The 27,941-nt window shown below is 34.6% G+C and overlaps 1 protein-coding gene across 1 annotated transcript in view; it reads right to left on the reverse strand.

Moving 5' to 3' along the window:
• The window catches only part of sip1 (septin interacting protein 1), a 292,796-nt gene that overhangs the window by 78,958 nt on the left and 185,897 nt on the right, over nt 1-27,941 (reverse strand). The window contains exons 10-11 of the mRNA XM_090395420.1: nt 6,881-7,077; nt 4,877-5,073 (exon numbers count right to left, since the gene is read on the reverse strand). Coding sequence (XP_090251546.1) covers nt 4,877-5,073; nt 6,881-7,077 — 394 coding nt within the window. The remainder of the gene's footprint in view (nt 1-4,876; nt 5,074-6,880; nt 7,078-27,941) is intronic.

Raw genomic sequence — 27,941 nt, forward strand, 5'->3', positions numbered from 1 at the left:
TCTCTCTCTGTACACCTCTCTGTCCTCTTCCACTCTTCTTGACTCATCCCACTTCTGCTTTGCCTTCCTCTTAGCTGTCACTTCCACTTGTACATTATTATTCCACCACCAACCCTCCTTCCGCTCTCTAATCTTTCCAGATGTCTCACCAAGTACCTCGATTGCACAGCTCAGGATTACTTTTGAATTATGTTTCCACCAATCTTGTACACTTTCCAGTCCATCTGAAATCCTCTCTAACACCCTCTCCCTAAAACGATTCCTCACACTCTCCTCTTTTAAGCGAAACCACTTAATTGTCTTCATCCCATGGCATCCAGAGGTTCTTATCTTCGGTCTGCGCACAGCAGTCGGTGTTGCTGTGCTACTTGATCTGTTGGAATTACTTTACAATTTGTCACAACCTTAATATGTTTTCTTCTAGTCAAAATGTAGTCAATTTGTGAACTGCTGTTACCACTCCCAAATGTTATCAAATGTTCTTCCCTCTTGTAGAAAAACAAGTTCACAATTGCCAGATCAAACGCTACTGCAAAGTCCACAACCCTCTCTCCTTCCTGGTTCATCATTCCCACTCAGTCGCCACCATGCACCCTTTCACAGTCTCTATTCTGTCTTCCTATGTGTCCGTTCAAGTCTCCTCCAACAATCACCATCTCATTTTCTTCCAATTTCCTCATTTCTTCATCTAACACGTTCCAGAACTCATCTTTCTCCTCTGCTGTACAACCAACTTACAGGGCATATACACATGATACGACCACCCGCTCTTCTCCAAGAACCAATTTCATTCGCATGATCCTGTCGTTCCTTCTACCCACTTCCAGTACTTCACCCTTCATTCTGCCACACACCACAATTCCTACACCATTTCTTCTCTCGTTATTTGCTCCAGAGTAAAACAATTTATATCCATCTCCCAATTCCTTTGCCTTTCCCTCCTTCCACCTTGTCTCCTGCACACATAAAATGTCCACCTTCCTCATCATGTCTGTCCCCTCTCTTCCCCTTCCAGTCATGCTTCCAACATTCAGTGTTCCCACTCGCAACATCCTCTCCATTTGCTGGGCTCGCTTCTTTAACCGCACCCGCCCTTGATGCGGTAGCCCTCGTCCACTTCTCGCAGCTGTAGGGTGATGTGGCTGTGTGTCGCTTAAGGGGTACGCCCTAGCCCTTATATCATTTTCTCTATGTCTCATATCATAGTCTGAGCCGGCATTGAAGTTTTCCGACCGGATGCCCTTCCTGACATCAACCCTCGCATTTATCCGGGCTTGGGACCAGCACCTATTGAGGCTAGCTTGCCTCCTTTGGTGGCTGCATAAGACAAAATGACTTAGCAAGATAGGAAAGACTCACCCCTAGCCCTCGAATACATGGTCCAGCATCTGGTACCTTGGGTTTGCCATGCCTGTACTCACTAAAGTGAGCCCTTGAGGTGATTTGAAAATCTTTTATTAATTTTCTATATTAGTACATACACATTCAATGGGATTATTTTTATAGTGGAGTTTTACAAATTTAGTAGACACAAAAAATGTTGATGGATTTTGAAATTTGAATAAAAGTAGTTTTCTAAATATGCCAAATATATTTTGATTCATAATAAACGTTTGTAAAAAATGTTCGTTAATCTCTTTAAAAACGGTGAATATTTGTGCAGTTCCTGAGCGTAAAAACTATACCATTAAAAAAATCTAAAAACTCTGAAAATCATATTCAGTTTCTCAGATAAATATGTATTGAAATAAAATTTATAGGTTACAACCTAATTTTTTTTTACAGATTTCCTTTTAAGCATCCTAATTAATATCTTAAAGCAGTATTTCTCAACCTTCTTTCATGTGTGCCCAATTTTTTAATATCACTTTTTGTGCCCCCCCCCCGAAATTCTTGTGTTGAGACACTGACAAAACCATAAAAGTTAGCAAAACAAAAAAAGAAAAAAAAAGGTAGGAATTAATCAAAATTTTTAAATATTCATACAAAAATTTAAATACGTCATCAAATCTTTTGAAAATGGTATAGAGCTAGCATCACTGCACAGACTCCTGAATCGTATCAGCCCTTCGGAAACATTTGTGATTTCATCATGGAAAGTCTCGAATGTTCTGGAAATGTTTCTACCAGTATATAAATAAGGCTTGAAATGGTATAAAATACATGGTATAAAAACAATCTTTTCTAGTGTAGAAAAATGGATACAATTTTAACTGGATGTAAGTGATGACTGTGATACACAGTATAAAAACACTCTTTTCTAGTGTAGAAAAATGGATAAATTTTTTAATTGGATGTAAGCGGGCATCAATGACTGTGAAGCGTTGATGTCAACAAATTCAGGTTCACAGATTTCACTCCGAAAGGAAAATCAAGAAAGTATGCAGCAGAATATTTAGATTTCAGTTTTACAAAGACTGAAGTAAATGATGAAGAAAGACCACTGTGTGTTAGTTGTTCAAAAATTTTGGCTGCTGATAGCATGAAATTGAATAAATTTAAAAGATATTCGGAAACACTTCATAAGAAGTATGTTAAAAAACCTCGAGAGGTCTTTGCTGCTAAACTGTTGAAAAGCAAAAATCTAGGCATTAAAAAAGCTTTGTCTGTAAATGAAAAAGTTTTACTAGCTTCTTACAAAGTTGCATATAAAATATGCTAGGTGCAAAAAGCCTCACACTATTGAAGAAGACCTAATTCTGCCAGCTACGATTGATAACGTGGAAACTATGCTTGGAGAAAGTTTTACTAATCAACTACAGTGCATACGTCTATCGCTATTGCTCGGCAAATTGGTGATATATGTGAAGATATGCAGCAACAACTTCTGTCGAAGCTTTGTGACCAATTATTCTCAATTCAGCTTGACGAGACAACAGATCGCAACAAGAATTGTCATTTAATTGCTTATGCGATGGATTATCAGCAGTTGAAGAGTTATTGTTTTTTAAACCAACAGAAAGAAGAACCACAGCACCTGAACTGTTCAAAATATTTGATGATTTCATGTAAGGCAAACATGCAGTGGAAAAATTGTGTTGGAATTTGCACTGATGGTTCTCGAGTTATGTCTGGAAGGTTTAAAAGTTTACAAGCCCTTGTGAGGGAAAAATCACAACGTCTCTGGACACATTGCATGATTCACAGAGAAGCTCTTGCAGCAAAGGAAATGAGTCCTGGTCTAAACATTGTGTTAACAACAGTTATAACCTGGAAGGTTTAAAAGTTTACAAGCCCTTGTGAGGGAAAAATCACAATGTCTCTGGACACATTGCATGATTCACAGAAAAGCTCTTGCTGCAAAGGAAATGAGTCCTGGTCTAAACATTGTGTTAACAACAGTTATAACCTGGAAGGTTTAAAAGTTTACAAGCCCTTGTGAGGGAAAAATCACAATGTCTCTGGACACATTGCATGATTCACAGAAAAGCTCTTGCTGCAAAGGAAATGAGTCCTGGTCTAAACATTCAACAGTTATAACCATGGTGAATTACATAATAAAAATGAAACCCTTAAAATCAAGACCGTTTTCTGAACTTTGCAAAGACATGGCTGGAATGGAACATTCAGCGTTACTATTTTACTGCAAGACAAGATGGTTATCACAGGGAAAATGTTTACAACATGTTTACGGATTAAGAGATGAAATAGAAATCTTGGAAGTGGAAAATCACAATGAAGCAGGAAAGTTTAGAGACCACTTATTTGTGATGAAATTGAGCTACTTGGTGGACATATTGGAGAAACTAAATATATTTAACCTGCAACTCCAAGGAAAAAATACACTATCTTAGAGATGAGTGACAAAGTTAATGCTTTTTGTAAAAAAACTAGAGTTATGGAACAAAAAGGTAAAGAAACAAATATTAGAAATGTGGATGAAATTATCAAAATGTACAACACATTAAAGTTTTATTTGCAACTATTTTATTTATTTATTTATTTGCAGTGGCTGCCTTAAAAACAAAATATAGATCTCAGTTAAATATAGAAAGAGAACTAAGTGTCAATTTCCATTGTATCACCATCATATATGAAACGCTTTGCAACACAGGCCCAAGGAAGCCATTAATTTTTAGATCCATTGTTATTGTTTAGTTTTAATTAGCTGCTCAGTATATTTTGCAATACTGATATGTTCTCGTAAGTGTAACTAGTTTATTCAATATAGTGGATTTTATACATTTTATTATTTTATTTTTGGAGTGTATTTTATGTTTTCGTTTTTATATTGTTTTTGTGTTAATAAAATATTTTTTCAGTTTTTCCTTTGATTTCCACTTTCTTTGCACCCCCCCAAAAGGGGGCACATCCCAGAGATTGAGAATCACTGTCTTAAAGTTATGGATTCAAGCTATAGTTAATTATGCCGAATGATCTCAGTAACTACAACCTTTAATTTAAAAAATTTAAATATAATGATAAACTATAAAATTTGCACCTAATACATAATCCATCCCCACTATGGTCCCAATTCCCCCCCCCCCCCCAAAAAAAAACCCTGAACCCTCCCCCAGTTGAGAACCCCAATAAAGTAACCATTTGAAAAAAAAAAACTTTTTTTATAAATTTATCTTAACTACAGTATAGGTAAACAGTACTGCATAACTACAATATATGTTATGGAGCAAACAGGTGTCAAAGATATTTTTTTTTTTTTTGTTCCATATTGTATTTTTACGAATAATGCAAAATTAGTGTAGCCATCACATTTTTTTTTCATCATCCAATAACTATGAGCTTCAGTAACCAGAGCGCATGCTACTTTTTTTTCCTCTCCAGTCTACTATACAATTATTCCTACCTGCAGGCCTATCACTGTCCCAAGAGAAGTTGAATGTTATGTAAATTACTAATAAAATAATGCAGCACTTACCCATAAGAGGAAGCCAGGGATGTAACCAAGAATGAATAGGAAGAGTATCAGTTACAGGATTCCAATCTTCAACTTCTTTCTGTAGATAAGGAAAAATTAATTGTTCTTGTATGTTGTGAAGTATCCAAGGAGGAAGAAGCGGCATCCATCCTTCTAATAACTCAATTACAGGATCACACTGCCTTGCATTCCACTGCCTGCAGAATGAAATTAAACACACATTAGTTTAAATTGTATATACCTTTAAGAGTTTCAATAAATAAAGGCTATAAACTGATTTTTTTAATATAAATAGACAAGTATAATAATAATAAATATTATATACAAAAAGATCAAAAGATCACTGGCAAATATGCAGTGATTAAAAACAAAGAAAGCTCAGTTCCTTTTTGTTCATATAGCATTTCTGTATGAACAGCATTCCAGGGGCACTTATATTCAGTGCCCTTATATTCATGCATATAAGGGGACTTATAATCATTCAGGATGCAATGGCATGAACTCCACAAAATATCCAAACTGAAATTTATTATAGCAGGATATGCAATTTACTACAACCAAAATGTGTTCAGTCAGTTTTATGTTTGTGAAGGGAAAAACCAGACCACCCAAAGGAAAACTAATCCCACAGTCTGAGACTGATGAACTCGATGCTGAAACAAAAATTAACAGCATATTATAAATGACAAGAAATTATATTCATTTTAATCTTTTACCCAAGCATATGCAAATTATATCCACTTGTATATAGAGGTTGTTCACATCAATTGCCTCAGTATTCCCTATGACATCTATATTGCCTTGAAACTAGTCTGAGTAGCGACACTTTACATAACGAATAGCAACACCTGAAAGGAAGTGTGTGTGTATATGCTTATCATTTATAATATACTTTATAACCCGGTGATAAACCTTTCTACAACAACTATCTGTTATTCAGAGTAATTACTAATGTGGTGATAGACTATTTTGCCTCTTGTATATAGGAAATGTGACTTCTATATTGGTTTAACACTGGTATCTCTTTGGATCTGGTTCTCACTGATGAGACCTTACTAAAGATTGAAACCAGTTTGGGTAGTGATCCTACCCTATAAAGCACAGAAACATATATGCCTGAAAAGAAGTTTCATTGATTTGCATTATGGGATATTGAGGCATCAATGTAGAGTCAGCAGTCTCTGTATACATGTAGACTAGTTGTGAAGCCACTTCATGTGCAAAGTTTGGATACACTTGGGTAAAGGATTAAAACAAGAATATAATTTCTTATCATTTATAATATATTTTATAGCTCAGCAGGCAAATCACATACTGACTAATCACCATATGGCTAAACAGATGTGCATACCCCAAATTTCACCACCAGCTTATATGGCTTGCAAAAATTTGCTGAGATTATCTTCTCATCATTCTCTCACCTTTTACATATTTATTTTTATACACATTTACATGGTGAACATGTTACTATAATAATAATAATGACATGTTCAACAATTTCAAATTAGATCATCATCATCATTATATGTAAATTTTAATTAACCTATCCAAGTTATGGAATCACATTCAGTGATTCCCTAACTTGTTGATGAAAGTTATTGTTATTCCACATTTTCTGCCTGAATAGTAATGTATATTTAACTCTCTCTCTCTCTCTTATTAACTTTTTATTATAGGCATACAAACAGAAGAAGCAACAATGTAATCTATTTCAATCTCTTAGCAAAGAGTGTTGGAAGTATTGTTCAGAATCTGTTTAGGTGAAGAATGGCAACTTCTAGATGCTATACCACATAATGTGGAAACTGCTTAAATATTAGTGGTGGTCCTAATCATTATTGACTACCATGCTACAATTTTTTGTCTAAGCACCATATGTCAGGCAAATGACATATATTGTCTGGGGATTATTTAAATTTTTTTTTTCTTTTTTCAACAAAGGAAAAGGTTAATGGAAAAATATAGAATCTGATCAAGTTGTCATAAGAAAAATACTTTACACACAAAAGTGCTTTCCGAATGCATGGCATCCACACATCCCAAACTAACTGATGATAGGGATCAAGATCCACAAGCTGTGATTTTTCTGATTCACCAATCTTCAGTTCAGGTGTTTCCAGGATATCTTTCCACGTTTTGAAGAGATCTTTTCCATAATCAGGATTCACAAGGGGATCCCATGATTCCATAAACTTCTTAATCTAACAGGAAAGAATTGAGAAACAATTCTTGAATTATAAAATAAAGATTTAATATTCTCTAATAAAAATATTTTTCCCCTTTATATAAAATAAAATTTTATTTAGTAATGTGAAATGTGCAAAATATTAATGAAAGTAGATCAAGATGTTTCAGTTATGAAAAATTGAAAAAAAGTGGATACTATCTAGTGTAACCAAAAATTCATAATTCTGAAGACTTAATGTTCATGCATAATCAGGAAGGAACATAAGAGCTTTTCCTTTCTTTCATTGTTACATGGTGATCAGCATTCATTATGGTAAAATTATAGAGACTCAACCATGCACACAGAAAAAAACAGGTTTCATTACAATTCACTATGTCAAAAACATGTTTTTTATAGTCAGAGATCAAATTTAGTCATATTATCATCTAATTCAAAATACCAGTGAATGCTGCAACATCAGTGGTGACACAACCAATATTTAAGATAAGGAGTGAGGTTGTAATTGTCAAATTAATGTCTGGAATAATTAGTGAATAGAATCAGGAATTGCTGGAAATTTGTGGCTCTAATTATTATGTCTAACTAGAAAAAAAAAATTATGTGGGATGAATAAGTGTCATCCACATGTGCTGCAGTTTATATTGAAGAAAATTATGTGAAGTAGAGTTTGGACAGTTGGGGTAATAGCAGTTGTTTGGAATTGTGGCTGAAGCAGCTACAGCTATTAAGCCTGCTATTATGAGGATGGTCTGAAAAGTTCTCAGCCTCGACATAGATGGCAACACTATCTGCAAGATTTTTTTTTTTTTTTTTAATTGGTACATCTGTTAGAAGCATCCATTTGAAATTGCAAGTCATTCTATCAAGAAGTTTGTTTTATACAGTTGTCTGAAACAAAAGTGTTGTCTGCATCTCTTGAAATGGATAAAATTGAGTATAATGAGGTTATAAAATTCTTTGTAAAAGAAGGTTTAACGCCAAAAGAAATTCATTCGAAGTTCATAAAAGTTTATGGGCACTCTTCTCCTTCATTTTCGACAATTAAGAAATGGGCTGTGGAGTTTAAAAGTGGCTGTACCAGCCTTTAAGATGATCAATATGAAGGACGTCCAAAAAGTGTAACAACACCAGAAATCATTGTCAAGTGCACAATATGGTATTGGATGACTGGCAAGTCAAAGTGCATGAAATTGCTGAGACTATAGGCATTTCAAAAGAACATGTAGGATATATTTTGCATGAAGAATTGCAAATGAAAAAGCTTTGTGCAAGATGGGTGCAGCACTTGCTCACAGCAGATCAAAAACGCACTCACATGAAAATCTCTGAACAGTGGGTGGAGCATTTTAACAAGAATAAAACTGATTTTGTGCATCGATTTATTACTATGGATGAGACATGGGTTCACCAATGCACACCAGAATCCAAGCAGCAGTCAAAACAGTGGACAGAAACTGGTTGTTCAGCACCACAGAAGACAAAGTTGGTTCCATCAGCAGGAAAGGTCATCATGGCATTGATATTTTGAGATGCTAAAGGCATTTTGTTTATTAATTATCTTGAAAAGGATAAAACAATAACCGTGGAATATTATTTCAATCTTTTAACCAGACTAGATGAAAAAATTCATGAGAAAAGACCTGGTTTGCAGAAGAAAAAAATCATCTTTCATCAGGACAGTGCACCTGCTCACAAAGGTGTTTTTTGCAATGGGAAAATTAAGGGATCTGCACTATGAATTGTTGGAACATCCACCATGTCCCCCAGATTTGGCTCCCTCCAACCTCTATCTCTTCTCAAAACTAAAACACTTCCTTGTTGGTCAGCATTTTTCTTCGAATCAAGAGGTGATTGCAACTGTAGAGGGGTATTTTGCAGATCTTACTGAGAACCACTACAGGGATGGTATAATGGTGCTGGAGCATCGCTGGAATAAATGTATTAGTCTTAAGGGAGATTATGTTAAAAAAATTATTTTGAAATTATAAATTTGTTTTTTCATTGTTAGGCCGAGAACTTTTCAGACCACTCTCACATGTGTAAATTTGTTGGTGTGCTTTTGTTGGTTTGTCTGTATCATGGGATGAAAAACCCACGCTTACAGGAGAAAAATGGTTGGCTGCTTCCATAAGACTAGATGACTCCCTCCAGAAAAACCTTTGTAAAGGTTATTCATATCATAGATGAGATTCAAACCCAGCTCTTTACAGCCATAAGGTATCAACAATACTGAGTGAGCTACAGAGGCTTTTAGCTGAGGTGTACAGTAGTGATACACACAAATGAAGTGTACATCATTTTCATTTGTACTAAAGCTACGAATGCTGGATTTTTTTTTTTTTTCTTTTTTTTTTATGAATTTTTGGGTTTAGGTTAGAGTGTTTCTTAGCTACTGTACACTTTAGCTAAGACTGCTGCATTTTTTTTTTTCCCCCATGATGCCTTTCATAGCTGGTGATGTCAGAAGTTAATTATAAAACAGGGATGTGCATTGTGGTAGCAAGATACCTGCAAACCTGTTTCACACAGGAAGTACCCAGTTGTCTCAGTGGATAACTTTGCTATAGATTTCCAATGCACAATGTTCTCGGCCTACTCTAAGCATCAGCAGAAGTTACAGCAGGACACTCATCAAGCTAACTAATAAGACTTCTTTTCAAACAAATTATGGAGACCACAACACTGTTAGAATTACTTCAATTTTCTGATGTTTCGACATTCATATTAAGGTCATCATTTGGAACACACACACACACAGAGAGAGAGAGAGAGAGACAAGGCTATATTATATTTCAAACAGTATGCCAAAGAGACAATGATTTGATCAACCATTATATTCTATTGGTCTGACCTCTAGTGAAAAAAAAAAAATATATCAAAGCTATATTCCATTTATAACATCAAAAGTGGTGTCCTAATTTAACACGAATTTGTTATATTAGAGTTAAGATCCTGGATTACTTATAATCAACTTTTAGACAAAAAAAAGTTAAATGGGTAGAATATGTGCCTTCCATATTTTTGAGATTTTTAAACCATCATTATTGTTAAGATTAGGATGGTTGATAAGAATTTCACAGTCCTCGTTAAATTTACGTTCATACCATGTCATGGTGTGATGTATTTAATGTGCCATCTATGTTCCTTTTGGATAAGAGTTGTGCATCCTGTTTCACTTATATAGGACAAATTTCAGGTGCAATGATTATGGTATATTCCAGGTTGGGCCAACAGAGGAAGTGGATCCTTAGATAAGTTGAATAAGTTCTTTAATTATTTAAACAAAGTGGATCTTAGATCCAGAATATTTCAAAGCTGAATGTAGAAACTATGAAAGTTTCATAAAGTAAGTTGACCAGAGAGCTTACTGGAATACACTCCCTGGCATTCATGAGTTGCCTTAGCACAGATTACTTAAAAGACATAGGCACCACCCAAGCATCTATATATTCGCCTTTTATTAATCCATTATGAAAGGTTTCACTGGCCTAACAGCTGTTTTGAACTTGGTTCTCTTCAGAGACCAGGCAGAAACATTAAGAGAGCAAAAACTCTTGTTGTATTAAGGAACTTGAAATGTGAGAGAAATGTATTTTTCATAAGCAAAATAATGCTGAAATTTGAAATTTAAAAAAAAATTTTGAAAATTGAAATAATGCTGGATCTAATATCCACTTTGTTGAAATAATTTTGCATCGCTGAAGTGAAGCCCTTTGGCTCTTTATTTTAGTAATTACTTTTATGCGCCAACCAAGAGTTTGCTTATAAAAAATACACTTCTCTGACATTTCAAGTTCCTTAGTACAACTAGAGTTTTTGTTCTCTTAAGGTTTCTGTCTGGTCTCTGAAGAGAACCAACCAGTCTTGTGAAATTTTCCCAGTTTATACATTTGGCTTTGAAATAATACTGGATCTAATATCCACTTTGTTTAAATAATTTTGCATTGCTGGACTGAAACTTTTTGGCTTTATTTTAGTAATTAAGTTCTTTAATTTTGCAGGAGTTTAAAGGCAGCATTAAGGGTGTATTTCAGTAGTATTCTGTTTATTTTATCTGATATCTATTTAATGAATGGAATGGTTACAGTTTTATTGTAATCTAGTTTATTTTTGTTTTTATGTGGGATCTTGTGAAGAATTTTGTTGATAGCATTTTGGTTGTAGCCATTTTTCAGGAAGGTTTTGCTGATAACTGTTAATTTATCTTTAAGTGTTTGTTAACTGGAGAAAAAATCTTCAAAGTCCTGTTTTTGACCTACTTTTTGTGTTAAGTAGTGGTAAGAATTTATGTGTGTGTGTGTAAATAAATATATATATATATATATATTGACCAGTATGTGTAGGTTTCTGGTAAACAGCGAAAGAAAGGCTGTCAGGAGTAAGAAGTGTGACAAGTGTATCTAGAAAAAGAAGTGTGTTCTGAATTTCATTCTCAACTGTGAATTTTATGTGTTTGTGTTGTTTGTTTAGGTAGCTGAGGAAAGTTTCTAATGTCTAGCAGCCATGAGACCAGATAGCAAAAACATCGTCAATGTATCTAAGCCAGACTTTGGGTTTTAAAGTAAAGGAATCAGAGCACATTGCTCAAAAGCTTCTAAATAAAAGTTAGAAATTGAGAGAAGGGGGGGATAATGGTGAGCCCATAGCTGTGCCTTCTTTTTGTGGGCAGAAAGTGTTTTGCCACACAAAATAGCCAGTAGTACATATGCAAAGAGCACTATGATATCAGATGGGAATTTGTCCTGTAAAAGAAGAATTGTGTCGTTGATTAGGACATTTGTGAAAATGGCAGAGACATCAAAACTGACTAATAAATACTTTTTTACCAGTGCAATGTCATTAATTTTGTTTACAAAGTGCTGTGTGCTTTTAATATAGGAGGGTGGGGGGAATAATCCAACAACTCCTTGAGTGTTGACGCTAGTTTCTTGGCTAAATGATAATTGGGGCTGCCTATACATTCAACTATCGGCCGGAGTCATATGGTCTGCTTGTGAATCTTTTTTTTCCCCACTAGAGGTCAGGCCAGTAGAATAAAGGTTGATGAAATCATTGTCTCTTAGGCATACTGTTTGAAATGTAATATAGCTTGTCTCTGTATATGTGTTACGGTTAAAGTGATAAATCCAGTTATTATTAATAATTACCGGTTAAAGTGAATAATTCCTAGAGGAGTCTGGTAAATGTAATAAAAACATGTTTATAGGTTTTGTATATAGGTTTTCATTCTCAATAAAGTTATAACAGCTTAGGTTAGGTTAGTTTATAATGAAAAAAGTAAGGAAAGTACTTCTTTTGCACTCAATGAAATCAGAAATCATTATAAACTAACCTAACCCAACCTAAACTAACCTGGATGTCGCATGTCGAACCAGAGTGTAGTCGTAGTTTGTCATGGGCAGATTAATGGGGATGAAAGATAAACGTTGTTGTGGGCCGAGCTTAATGATTGTGGGCAGATAAATGGGGATAACAAATAAAAGTAGTTGTGGGCAGATGAATGGGGATAATAGATAAATCAGAGAGGAACTGATCAGTGTTTTTCTCCATTGATGAGGAAAGAGGTAGTGCAACAATGTTTATCTATTATCCCCATTCATCTGCCCACAATCATTAAGCTCGGCCCACAACAATGTTTATCTTTCATCCCCATTAATCTGCCCATGACAAACTATGACTATACTCTGGTTCGACATGCGACATCCAGGTTAGTTTAGTTTAGGTTAGGTTAGGTTAGTTTATAATGATTTCTGATTTCATTAAGTGCAAAAGAAGTACTTTCCTTACTTTTTTCATTATAAACTAACCTAACCTGTTATAATTTCTATTAATCTATTAAGAATGAAAACCTATATATAAAACCTATAAACATGTTTTTATTACATTTACCAGAATACTCTAGGAATTATTCACTTTAACCAGTAATTATTAATAATAACCGGATTTATCACTTTAACCGTAACATATATATCTAATTTTCTGATGTAAAATATTTTAAACTCCAGATGATGACCTTAATATGAAAGTCAAATGTCAGGAAATAAAGTAATTAATTCTAACAAGGTTGTAGTCCCCATAATTTGTCTGAAATGAATGCTGATCACCGTGTAACACTAAAGGAAAGGATAATAAGACTTCTGATGCATTACAATCTAGTAGTTGGTCTATGGAACTGTTTATGTTGTATCGTCAAAAGAAGAGACAATACCAGTTCCCTAGTTAAACTACAGTGTGCCCAAGAAGGGACCTCATATTGGTGACTTGTTCAAGGTTATATTGCAAGTGGTCATGTAATTTAGCACTCATATAAGTGATTTTTATCTGTTTTATTGTTTTTTTCCCTCAGAAAATTAAAGTATTATAGTATTTAGTATCTTATAATATTTTATTATAATAAATTGAGTTTAATCTTTTATCCAAGTGTAAGCAAACAAAGTTTGTGCCTGAAGTATCTTCAGGACTGAGGCAACTCGTGGTAAAGGTGGACCAAGCTCTCATCACTACTTATCTTAGTATCTCCCATAATGCAAAGCACATCTCCTTGCGGACATGTATAATGCTATGCATTAAGAGAAGGGCCACTACCCAGACCGGTTTCGACCTTTATTGAGGGCCACTACCCATGCCCTTCCCTTAATGCATAGTATTATACATATCTGCATGTATAATGAATAGCATTCCCTTAATGCATAGCATTATACATGTCACAAGGAGATGTGCTTTGCATTATGGGAGATATTAAGACAAGTAGTGATGAGAGCTTGGTCCACCTTTACCACAAGTTGCCTCAGTCCTGAAGATACTTCAGGCACAAACTTTGTTTGCTTACACTTGGATAAAGGATTAAACTAAATTTATTATAGTCTAACCAAGTGGGAAAAAACTTTCAACAAATATTTTATTGTGATATGGTCGGCATAGCACCAACACGAAGAACAATGACGACAAAGACCACGTTGTCCGGCGATTTGAATTTGTGCGATATTATTCAGTGCAGTGTGTGTGTGAAATGTATTCATAGAGAAAATTAAAGAATATGTGGAAGGAAACTGCCCAGGCCCTTCCCTTAATCCATAGTATTATACATGTCTGCATGTATAATGAATAGCATTCCCTTAATGCATAGCATTATACATGTCACAAGGAGATGTGCTTTGCATTATGGGAGATATTAAGACAAGTAGTGATGAGAGCTTGGTCCACCTTTACCACAAGTTGCCTCAGTCCTGAAGATACTTCAGGCACAAACTTTGTTTGCTTACACTTGGATAAAGGATTAAACTAAATTTATTATAGTCTAACCAAGTGGGAAAAAACTTTCAACAAATATTTTATTGTGATATGGTCGGCATAGCACCAACACGAAGAACAATGACGACAAAGACCACGTTGTCCGGCGATTTGAATTTGTGAGATATTATTCAGTGCAGTGTGTGTGTGAAATGTATTCATAGAGAAAATTAAAGAATATGTGGAAGGAAACTGAAACTGGAGAGAGAGAATGTATAAAGTGTTTCAAAAGAGAGTGTCTGTTAAGTGACAAGAACGCAACAAATATCAATGATAAGATGGAAAATGATGTTATTAATGTTGAAATTGGAAAATTGCAGAAGCAGGTAATCTGAAGGAATAATAAACACTAACTGAACAAAGAAAAACAAGTTAAGGAGAAAATTATGTGTGGAGACAATGATCAGGAGAGTACTTAACAAAAGTATGACAAAATCATGTTTCCCAGGTTCAAAAATTCATGATATTGGGCATGCCATCTGGATGCAAAAAGAACACCTAAGTCAAAGAAAACGATCGTCTTAGTTGGTACAAATGATATGAGAGGCGAGAAGTATTCTATGAGGGAGGATGTAAAGAAGTTGTTAGAAGAGGCAAAAACTGAAGAGCGAGAAGGTGAAAGATTGCAAGTCTCCTACCACGCTATGATAGAGGCAAACTGAGGAAGAGGGCAATGAGTCTATACATATTGTACAAAAGGAATGATACAGAATTTGTAGATCTGTGGTCTCTGTTTGATGGAAAGAAAGAAGGATTTATACAATGCTGACGGACTGCATCTAAATGGTTTTGATGTGTCTGGAGAGAGCTTTTTTCATCGAGCATGCTGAATTGCAAATTCAGGGAAACTTAAGCAATTAGGGTGGAAGCAAGTGAGTTTGTGTGCCAGCCTGGCTGACCGAGTGGTCAGTGTATCCGCTTTCCAGCTAAATGGCTGCAAGTTTGAATCCTGCCACAGGCATGGATGTTTGTGAAAGTCTGTGGAAATACTAGTAGTGGTGGTGGAAGATGGTGTTGGTGCAGTTGAGGTCAGTTGGTGGATTGAGTGGTGGAGACAGAATTGTAGAGTAGGTGTCTCTCAATGAGTCTTTGAACTCACTGGAGGTGTGAAATAATAATAATAATAAAATAAAATAATAATAATATCCAGGAAGCGAGTGTGAGAATCACCAAATGAAAAATCTAGTCTCTCAAGCAAAAGTATTGAATAGGGTAGTCAATTTAGAAAGTAAAGGTGGGTGGAGGAATAAAGGTTTCTATATATTAATGCCAGAAGTATCAGGAATAAGAGGGAGTAGATTTGGCATTGGTTAGTGCAACCTTGGCAAAAGTTATAGGCATTAGTGAGATTTGGCTAACAGAAGATGGTGTAGTTACAGGGATTGAATGTGAAAGATTTAGTATTTTCAGAGAAGATAGGATGGGAGGTACCGCTGATGATAGCAGATGAACTGCAACCAAAAAGAATACAAGACAGAGAGTGTGGTTGTTCATTTGAAGAAATTTGGTGTGAAATTAAAGCCAGTAAGATAAAATATGTAGTTGGTTGTTGCAATAGGCCAGGAAGTTCCACAGATGATCTGGAAGACATGCATTGCCACATTAGTACAATGAGTACAGGTCGAGTAATTATTATGGGGGACTTCAACTATGGAGATATAGACTGGGAGGAAGGAAGAAAGATTACATGGTAGGAAAGAAACAGAATTTATACACATGCTGAGAGTTAATTACTTAAGGCAGCATGTGATGGAGGGGACTTGGGATGGGAGAGTATTGGACCTCGTCAGAAAATCAGAAGAGCTATCCATAACCAAGGTGACAACATTACCTACAATTGGTGAAAGTGACCATGCAATCTTCAGTTGGGAGATTGTAAAACATGAGGAATATTCTATCAAGAAGTGGTATTTGTGGAACTATGTTAAATTGTGAGTGAAACTATGTTGTGTAATTTATTTTTTTTCATTCATATTTAACATTGCTTATTATGTATTAATCATGTTTTATATAAAAAGTAATTACTATTCCTTATTTAAGAATTACTAATTAATTATTTATTCTATTCTTAACCTACTGTTAATATATTAAATAATAATATGTGTAAAATTTATGGTAACTAAATATATATGATGTAACGTAAAGTGTTATTTATAATTAATTTCATATGTAATGAAAATGTTGACTAAGTAGTTCAAATATTCTGTTTATTCTTATTTGTGAAATTATTTAACGTTATGTAATCATTCATGTAGTAGTAGAGCGTTGTATTACATTAGCGAAATGTTCGCGTTTAGTTTGTTGTCATGGAGACGCATGAGTAAACAACCACGGGGTCGAAGAGAACGTGGCATTCGAACGGGGGGGGGGGGGGAGTAAAAAGGAGATGATTGAAGTTTTATTAGTAAGAGAGAGGGGAGAGTGAGTTTTGCGGAGCCTGAAGGAAAGTAGGATATAAGCAAGGAAGTGAAAGAAAATTATAAGTTCTCTAGGGCAGAAATTCATGAGAATAGTGTTGAGAAGTGAGCCAAAACATAGTGAATCATATACTTAGCTGCAAGTGAAATAAGCTGTGGTTATAGAGGAAAATTGATGTCGTAATCGGATAAATAAAGAACTGGACATTCAATGAAAAATTCTGATTAGTTCCAGTTAGTCTAGGATTACGTCTTAATTCTGTGTTGCCCTGAGAAGAATATAATGAATTTATCTAGTTTCAGAAAAGTAAACAAGGAAAGATATCAGTGCCTTATTGATGTGTTTTTTTTAGAATAGTGAAGCGCAGTTAACAAAAGTTCAGTTAAAGCGTAGAAGAATTTTATTATGTGTGTTCCGCTAATGTAAATAAGTTAATTCATAAGTGTACTCGCAATAACTTGATGTATTGAAGATTTTATCTGGTAAGAGTAGTTGTATATGTTTGTCTATTCTAGCATTAACTGTAATAGATCTCTGATGCTCAGAGTCCGGAATAAGCTTGCTTGGAATATTGTCTACCTAGATTAGTGCCTGCTGTGAACTTAAGCATTGAACTGACAGATTTGTAGAGACTGACTGATTGTGAAGTTTGTTATTTTAATCTGAGTTAAGAAAATATGTGTTTTTGAAGTTGCAAATTGTTTTTGAGAATTTAGAACATCGAACTGGAATGAGAGACTTAGCGAGTTGTATTGAGTTTATTGTATTGTTTCATTTAAAAGTAGAATTATTGTACTTGTTATATATCATATATTAAATGTTTTATTTTGTTGATCTAAATATTGTGTTTGCCTGAATTCCTTATTATTGCACCGTTCATAAAAAATTCGAATCTAGCGGGTGCCCCAAATAGAATAATAGTTAATTCGGCCAGAGTAAATGAGAAGACTGCTAGCTAATTAAAGATTGATCTTACTATTTATATAGACTAATCCAAAAATAGGGTGGCGCAGTATAATTATAAATTTCTCTATTTTTTGGATCGGTGATCAATTTGCGATTAAGTGTTATATTGATAAGAGTGACTTGAACCAAGATGGCGGATTTAGAACATAATATGAAAATAGAACGTCGCGACAAATGGCGCAGTCGGCAGGATGTGATTTAATCGATAGGAATTGAATTTAACAACTATAAGTTAAGAAATTGAGTTTAGTTTTAGTGATAACAATCATAGAAATGCTCCGTGAAAATTTTAAAAAAAAATTGAGATAAATAAATCACAGTGAACTGGTTATAATCTGGAGTCAGGCAAAGATAAAAGTTTATTTTAAAGTAGAAAGATTATATTAATTGAATTAGTAATTTATTAATCACTATGGCTGTTACATCAAGCTCTGAAATGAATGATAGTGAATTTTTTCGTACGGTAAACCCGCAACAGGTTTTTCCCCAATTTTCAGGTGAAGAATCAGATGATGTTCTATTTTTCTTTACCTATGTTGAAAAACTTAGAGAGATAGCTAGTTGGACTGATTTTCAATTGCTAGTTTTGATTAGAAGTAAATTAATAGGTAAAGCAAAAACATTTTTATATTCTTCTCCAATACTTCGGGAAACGTTTGAGTATTCTAAATTTAAGGAAACCTTATTGTCCCAATTTTGTAAACTTAGAAGTGTAGGTCCTAATTTATGGAAATTACAGAAAATTATTCAAAAGGATAAAGAGACTGTTACTGAATTTCACAATCGTTTATTAACATTGGCCAACAGTTTGAATGTTACTTGTGAAGATAAACCTCACTTGGATTGGGCAGTATTCCAACAATTTAGACAAGGTCTTAGGCAAGAATTGCGAGAAACAGCCTATAAGAAGAAAATTTCCACCTTAGAAGAGTGTGTCAAAACTGTCAAGGAAAGAGAACAAATATTAGGAGACCTTTATCCCTCAACCAATGTAAATCTTGTGAATGTTGTGAATAAGACTGACACTTCCTTCAACCAATCAGAAATAGAAAAGAGAAGTAAAGTTGAAAAAGGAAAAGTAAAGCATATTGGAGAAAATATAAGTAGTGTTAACTACATGACTGAAAGTAAAGAGGAATTTGACAAGAAACTGATGACAGAAGTAAAAACCTTGATTCACCAAGAAGTAAAAAAATTAAATCAGCCAATCATGGATAGTCTTGATGAAGTTGTAAAACAATTGTCGACTATTACCTTAAGATCTCAAGGAAATCAAAATCCCACTACAAATGAGATTAATGAGATGATCAAACATGAAGTTAAAAAACAAAATCAACCTATTTTAACTAGTCTAGATAAGGTAATCCAAGGATTAAATGATGTTAGACAACAAATGTCTGTTGTTCCTCAGTCTAAGACAGAGACAAAGCAAGGAAATCCTGTTAAATGTTATAATTGCAACAAAGTTGGACATTATGCCAGGAATTGCTACCATAATAAAGAAAACTACTATAACAACAGATGGAACTCAAAATTTGGATATGTGACCCACAGGAGAAATAACAGAATTCAGAATTATCAGGCCTCTAATGAAAGAATGATGAGAATTAAAGGAGATATCCTGGGCTCTGAGTGTAACATCTTATTAGATACAGGATGCAATGCCTCTACCATTAGAAAGGATTATTTCCTGACTTTAAAGAACAAACTGTGGAAGAGCACTGCCAAGCTGAGACAACCTGTAAAGATTACCTCTCTCTCAGACTCAAACTCTGTGGCATATGAGAAACTTCGAGCAAGGATATACCTACCAGAATTTGGACTGTACGTGTGGCAAGACTTACTTGTTGTCCCCACTACTTCCAATCTAAGTTCTCACATTATTCTAGGAACAAATTTCTTAGCAAAATATCAATTCTCTTGTGACTTTTCTAAGAAAGAAATATCCTTGATGAACAAAAGGAGATATACCAGGAGAAATGAAATTCTTAGTAGTGATAAGACTAAGCATCAAACAAAACAGTTTAGATTGCCATTTGAATTTGGACCATCTATTAAAGAAAAGTCAGCTGTGAATCAATCATCTAATAGAGATAGTGGTGATAACTCTCATGTACACACTCTGTCTGATACTCCACTTGTCACTGATGAACAAAAAGTAGCAGTGACAAAGCCTAAATCAGAAGCTACCACTGATAGTAAGATAACGGTTGAAGTCAATTTTGGTAAAATGACCAATCTATATAATGGAACACACCACCAAGAAGAGAGACAGTTAAAACTTAATTCTGGTAATGGAAAACGTGAATTTAATTCAGAAGAGAAAATCCCATACTACAGACATAGAAGACACTCTGAAATTGATAATGGTGATGACAGATTTAATGAGAATGTGAAAGAGAATAAATGCACTAGACATGATAAGGAACCAGGTTTCATTCAAAGTAGGTACTACTTGAGGAATCGAAGAGGAAATATGGAATCCAGTTTTTTCGTGAAGGAACCTAGTAAAAAAAAAAAAAAAATTTTTTTCTTATAAAAAAATTTTTCAAAGAAAGGGTGAGCCTATGTTAAATTGTGAGTGAAACTATGTTGTGTAATTTATTTTTTTTCATTCATATTTAACATTGCTTATTATGTATTAATCATGTTTTATATAAAAAGTAATTACTATTCCTTATTTAAGAATTACTAATTAATTATTTATTCTATTCTTAACCTACTGTTAATATATTAAATAATAATATGTGTAAAATTTATGGTAACTAAATATATATGATGTAACGTAAAGTGTTATTTATAATTAATTTCATATGTAATGAAAATGTTGACTAAGTAGTTCAAATATTCTGTTTATTCTTATTTGTGAAATTATTTAACGTTATGTAATCATTCATGTAGTAGTAGAGCGTTGTATTACATTAGCGAAATGTTCGCGTTTAGTTTGTTGTCATGGAGACGCATGAGTAAACAACCACGGGGTCGAAGAGAACGTGGCATTCGAACGGGGGGGGGAGTAAAAAGGAGATGATTGAAGTTTTATTAGTAAGAGAGAGGGGAGAGTGAGTTTTGCGGAGCCTGAAGGAAAGTAGGATATAAGCAAGGAAGTGAAAGAAAATTATAAGTTCTCTAGGGCAGAAATTCATGAGAATAGTGTTGAGAAGTGAGCCAAAACATAGTGAATCATATACTTAGCTGCAAGTGAAATAAGCTGTGGTTATAGAGGAAAATTGATGTCGTAATCGGATAAATAAAGAACTGGACATTCAATGAAAAATTCTGATTAGTTCCAGTTAGTCTAGGATTACGTCTTAATTCTGTGTTGCCCTGAGAAGAATATAATGAATTTATCTAGTTTCAGAAAAGTAAACAAGGAAAGATATCAGTGCCTTATTGATGTGTTTTTTTTAGAATAGTGAAGCGCAGTTAACAAAAGTTCAGTTAAAGCGTAGAAGAATTTTATTATGTGTGTTCCGCTAATGTAAATAAGTTAATTCATAAGTGTACTCGCAATAACTTGATGTATTGAAGATTTTATCTGGTAAGAGTAGTTGTATATGTTTGTCTATTCTAGCATTAACTGTAATAGATCTCTGATGCTCAGAGTCCGGAATAAGCTTGCTTGGAATATTGTCTACCTAGATTAGTGCCTGCTGTGAACTTAAGCATTGAACTGACAGATTTGTAGAGACTGACTGATTGTGAAGTTTGTTATTTTAATCTGAGTTAAGAAAATATGTGTTTTTGAAGTTGCAAATTGTTTTTGAGAATTTAGAACATCGAACTGGAATGAGAGACTTAGCGAGTTGTATTGAGTTTATTGTATTGTTTCATTTAAAAGTAGAATTATTGTACTTGTTATATATCATATATTAAATGTTTTATTTTGTTGATCTAAATATTGTGTTTGCCTGAATTCCTTATTATTGCACCGTTCATAAAAAATTCGAATCTAGCGGGTGCCCCAAATAGAATAATAGTTAATTCGGCCAGAGTAAATGAGAAGACTGCTAGCTAATTAAAGATTGATCTTACTATTTATATAGACTAATCCAAAAATAGGGTGGCGCAGTATAATTATAAATTTCTCTATTTTTTGGATCGGTGATCAATTTGCGATTAAGTGTTATATTGATAAGAGTGACTTGAACCAAGATGGCGGATTTAGAACATAATATGAAAATAGAACGTCGCGACAACTACAAGGCAGGTGATTATGACATGCTTAGGAGGAAGCTTAAATCTGTATCATGGCATAAAACACTGCAGGGTAAGGATGTTAGTAGTGCATGGAATATAGTTAAGGGTCATGCAAGAATGTGCAAGGGAAGAATTAAAGAGCCTAGTTAAAGACATTGCCTTTAACTAGGCTCTTTAATTTAAGTCTCAGCTCTGGTAGAGTTCCAAGGGAATGGAAAGAGGGCAAAATAATTCCCTTCCATAAGGGAGGTTCTAAGACTGCTGTAGCAAATTACAGACCAATCAGTATCTCAAGCAGAGTGGTAAAAGTACTAGAAAAATTGGTAAAAAAGAGAATTCAAGAATGGGTAGATAAAAATATGATACCATATGAGGGTCAACATGGCTTTGTGAAGGGTCAGTCATGCCTTAGTAATTTACTAACTTTTTATAATAGAGTAACAGCTGAGCTGGATAAAGGAAATGGCAACACGACGATTTTGCTGGATTTTTATTAGTATTATTATCTAAGACCTCTAGGGAGTGACTCATCGAGGGAGACTATAAATCACCCAAACCAGCTGTCATACCTTCCCTTAAATTCATTCACTAGATGCACTCATTATCCCTAAAGGCAAACTATTCCATTCACTCATTGCTCTGTGAGAGAAAAACCTAGCTCTCACCCCCTTTCTTGACTGTGAACAAGCTCAACTTCCATGGATACCCCCCCATGTTTTCTTTACACTTTCCATATAAGAAAAAATTGCATTGGACGCTATCCTATAATACCCATTCAAAAGTTTATAGACTTCTATCATATCACCCTTTTCCTCCTGTTAACCAGAGTGATAACCCACATACTTACAATCTATCCACATAATCTAAATCCCATAATCCACATATAATCTTTATAACTCTTCTCTGCATCCTTTCCACAGTTTCTTTATCCCCTTGGAATCTGGGAGACCAAATCTGCACATAATAATCCAGGTGTGATCTTATCAAAGCCTTATAAAGAGGCAAAATGACTTACATGTCAAGGTTTGCTTCAACATCGCAATTATCTTCTGAGTTGTATTTGCAACTTTTGCTATGTGACCTTTGAACTTCAAATTCCTATCCACCAATATGTCAAGATCCCTTGCCTACTCAGTTTCTTGCAGCATAACCCCGCTAATATAATATGCCGCTGGAAATCTAATCACACCAAAGTGCATAACTTTACAATTACTCACATTAAACTGACAGCTATTTTTTGTTTTCTCAAATTTCCAGCCTATTCAAATCCTTTTGTAAGTGCTGAATATCAGTATCATCCCTATGCTACTGATATTCAGCACTTTATTCAGCAATTAGGAGTACAGTGATATTCAGCACTGTACTCCTAATTGCCCTGTCTATTTTTGCATCATTGGCAAGCAATTGCACATTTGATGTTGGACCCTACATAATGTTATTAATGTATAGATTGAACGATAATGGCCCTAGGACTGAACCCTGAGGTACACCACTGGTCACCTTAAATCTGGCAGATTCACACCCACAGTATACCACTTTTTGATATCTGTCTGTCAACCATCCCCTGATCCAAGTCAAGTGTTTATATTCCAATCCCATATTCTTCAGTTTATGCAACAGCCTTTCATGTGGTATCCTATCAAGTATCAATTCCCTTTCCAATCAGTCGTAACATTGTTATAAAATATCAAGAATATTTCATAGTTTTGCAAAGGCATTTGCCAGAATACCACATGGACCTCTGTAACACAAATTAGAACAAATGACAATGGATATAACACTGGTTAAGCGGATAAGAGGATGGCTGCTGGACAGATATCAAAAAGTGGTATATGGAGGGACAGAATCGAGGAGAAAACGGGTGACTAGTGATATGCCGCAAGGTTCAGTCCTGGACCATTGCTGTTTAATTTGAACATAAATGATATAGGTAATAACCTGAAAGGAAATATTCAGTTAATTTTGCTTACTCTACTTAACTTTTTACTATTTAAAAGTTATTCTACTTAATTTTGCATCATCATCATCCTGATGATGCAAAATAAGTACAGTAATAGTTAATCAAGGCAATGTGGAGAGCTTGCAGGACAATTTAAATAGGCTATCAGCATGGGAAAAATTAATGGGTGTCAGTTTAATGTCGAGAAATGTAAAGTAATGCATTGTGAGATAAATAGATTACAAGCCATGTACCACATTGATGATACTGTACTCCAGGAAATAGATGAAGCTAGAGATTTGAATATAGAACCTATGAGGATAGATTGAAAATGTGTGGATTACAGAAGTTGGTTGATAACAGATAAAGAGGGGATATGATAGAAACATTTAAGCTGCTTAAATGGTTTTATCTATCATCTCCTGTCATTTTGCACTCACAATCCATTCCACTTATTGACTGTGGCAACCCATTCCCTGTCAAAATGACAGGGGATGGTAGATCCAGGGGAAATGTTTCAGCACTTGGCTAGAGGTACCAGAACAAGGTGTCATCCCTGAAAGTTGAATAAAGGTGTGGTTAATAGAGGTATAGTTCGCCCACCATTTGTAGGTCTCTGCTTGGCATCTTGCCAAGAATAGTCGATTCATGCTGAAGGGGAGAAAGAAATGAAGGACGTACGAATTGGTTGCCAACATGCGAAATCACGTGCTTTATAGGTAAAATTTTCCAACTGTTATACAAGTTAACTATGTTGCTTGTATAACAATTAACTACAATAATCATAAAAGAGAAGTTAATTTTACGACCTGTAATAATAAACAACTCATCCCACAATACGGACTGATTACCCTATTATTGGAATGGATTCTCCTTTTTCTGACATGCACAGAAGTGTTGAAGGATCTCTAATCGGTGGGCGAACAGTATGAGGACTAGATATTTTGCTTAGAGAGTTGTGAATAAGTGGAATGTTTTGCCACAGTCAATAAGTGGAATGAATTGTGAGTATATTTTTTTAACTTTACACAGGCCACTAACTTAATTAATTTTAGAATAAGATTACACTGGGTTTTTTTGGACCAATAAATTTAATGATAAATTATGCCAACAAGTTTCACCAACTAGACCGTTTAGCTTCTTCAGAGCATACAAATGGTAAAGGCAACTCAAAGTCCCTAGTACACAGAATAAATGTATAAAATATAACAAAAATTAAAAAGATGTGTAAGATCATACACATGGAGCATGTGTTTCATTAGTTATTGTTGTGTGTGCACACTCTGTAGTTTGAAACAGATATTCTTGCCAGCTGGATGTGGTATCTTTATTCACCAACATCCTGGTAGAAAAAGTTATCAACATTTTATATGTATCCTCAAGATACTGCTAACCTCTTCAGTCATTGCCTCAAATCAAACTTCTTTAAATGGAATGCCACCATCTACGAATAAGTCCCCTATCTCCTCCGTGTGCAGATCTATTCATAGAGAAGCTAGAAAATGACAGCCTTTATGAAGTAGACCTAAGCCATTAAGTGTGGTGGAGGTATGTTGATGACATTTTTATAATTTGGAGAAACACTAAAACAGCACTTTTTGACTTTCTAACAAAGATAAATTCCTTCCATCAAAAAACAAATTCACCTTGGAACTTGAGAAGGATAGACAACTACCATTTTTAGATACCCTAATCAAAAAACAAGTAGATGGACGTATCAGCCTTAAAGTCTACCATAAACCAACCCATACTGGATGTTATCTTCACTTCTTGTCTACTCACCGCATTTCTCAAAAACTTAGCATCATGTACATGCTCAAAAATAGAGCCACCAGCATCATATCAGAAAAAAAAAAGACCTCCAGGACGAATTAACTCATACATCACAGACCCTGGTAAACAATGGCTATCCAAGAAATTTAATTAAAAAGATTCTTCATAGCAACCTCACACAACAACAATCTGCCAAGACTCAATATAAATCCTCAATTGCCATCCCTTATGCAGGAAATTATGTCAAAAAAGATTGTCACACTCTTCAAACCTTTTGAAATTAGAGTAACTTTCCGATCAAGACGATCTGAAACATATTAAGTCACCAAAAGACAGCAATGCCCTCTTCAAATATGATGGAGTATACAACACCCCCTTGCTCTTGTGGTCTAAACTACATAGGTCAGACATCAAGAAGTCTTGAAATAAGAAAAAAAGGAACACATAGAGGATGTTAAAAACAACAGAATAGATAGTTCTGGATTAGCCCTCCACTTCTTCAACACAAGCCACACTGTTGAATGGGACAAAAGTTCCATGCCTCATCTAGAAGAAAATTTCCGGTGTCGCAATTTCAAAGAAGCCACAGTGGTTCTCCGTTCTGAAAGAAGCCTAAACAGAAATCAAAGAATGATCCTGCCTGACATAAGGAAAACCCTAATAAGATCACTAAGCTAGCCAGAATTTAATTTCGCCAAACTACACAGTGTACACACAACAATAACTAATGAAACACATGCTCCATGTGTATGATGTTAAGCGTCTTTTTAATTTTGTTATATTTTATACGTTTGTTCTATGTACTAGCGACTTTGAGTAGTCTTTATCATTTGTATGCCCTGAAGAAGCCAAACAGCCCAGTTGGTGAAACTTGTTGGCATAATTTATCATTAAATTTATTGGTCCAAAAAAACCCAGTGTAATCTTTCTAAAATTAATTAAGTGGAATGGATTGCAAGTGCTATGTCTGTTAATTAGTTTATGGAGAGATACGATAGATTGTGTGGATAGATTTGGTCTCCCGTGGAGTCTTCGAACTCCATGGAGGTGCCCATGTAGTAATAATAATAATAATATAAGATGAAGTAACAGAACAGTGATCCTGTTCTAGAGAGTAAAATTGGCAACAGCCAGTTGTTGCCAAGGGATCTGGTGTTTACCAGATTCCTTGTGAATATAATTTGACATATTTTGGACAAACAGGCCATTCTGTGGACAAAAGAATCATCAATATTACATTGCATATATGAAACCTCAAAAGTCTGGTCTGGCATAGCATAATATTAACACCAAACACAGTATTCAGTGGGATGAAGCTTGTCTTCTTCATGGAAGCAGTTTTAAATATGAATGCCTTTTCAAAGAAAGTTGCGAAAACTTTTTACATTGGCTTAACCTGAATCGGAACGATTGTCTCTCTCTCCCCCCAAAAGTTTGGGAGATTCTCATTTTATGTAAACATCAAAAATAGTTTTAATATTATTTGTTAATATATTAATATCTAGTTCACAGCAACCATTTTTAATTAGTATACTGATTGTTGTATGTATCTTGTTCTTTGATTTGCTTGTTTCTACACACTGATAATGTACTATTATTTTCAGTACAAAATACTGTACTTTCGTTCAAGTTAATTACTGTGGTTATCATGTAATTTGTTGTTTGTAGTTATGCCACAGGTACCTTTACAGATTATATTTATCTCATTTTGGTAACTGATAAGGTAACTATGGCAAGAACTGTGGCAATTAATGATAATATCAGAATGCAATTGCAATTATAAAAAATGGAAACATATAAAAAATGATTAACATATAGACCAAAAAGTTGTTTAGAAATAAAACAGACATGATCTATTTTATTTCTAAGCCACACTGAACACAGACATGAGAGATTTGAGGAAAATTAGGAGAGTGAATGAATGGCATTAAGAGTCTGTATTAAAAATAAAGTCCCAAATGAAATCTATGCACATTTTGTAAAATATCTAAAATATCTAAGGGGCAATGTGACAAAACAATTGCCTTTCATTTTTTAAATATAGTTTTCAGATTTATCTCACTGCTGGAGACTGATAATAAGGTAACCATAGCAATTAATGACAATCTCTTCAGTGTATAATCTACATTGCTTGGAAAGAAGTCAACCACCATAGTGTCTGCAGCAATCCTACGGGGCATACTTTCCACAAGCATACAATAGCTATCAATGGGTATTTAATGAGGTCCTGGACTGTTGTGTGTGGTGGTGGTGGTGGGGGGGGGGGGGGAACATCCCTTAACCTCACCTGA

The sequence above is a fragment of the Typopeltis vanoorti genome, chromosome 7, assembly GCF_054136105.1.
Source record: "Typopeltis vanoorti isolate ZY-2024b chromosome 7, IOZ_Tvanoo_1.0, whole genome shotgun sequence".
NCBI classification, from domain to species: Eukaryota; Metazoa; Arthropoda; class Arachnida; order Uropygi; family Thelyphonidae; genus Typopeltis; species Typopeltis vanoorti.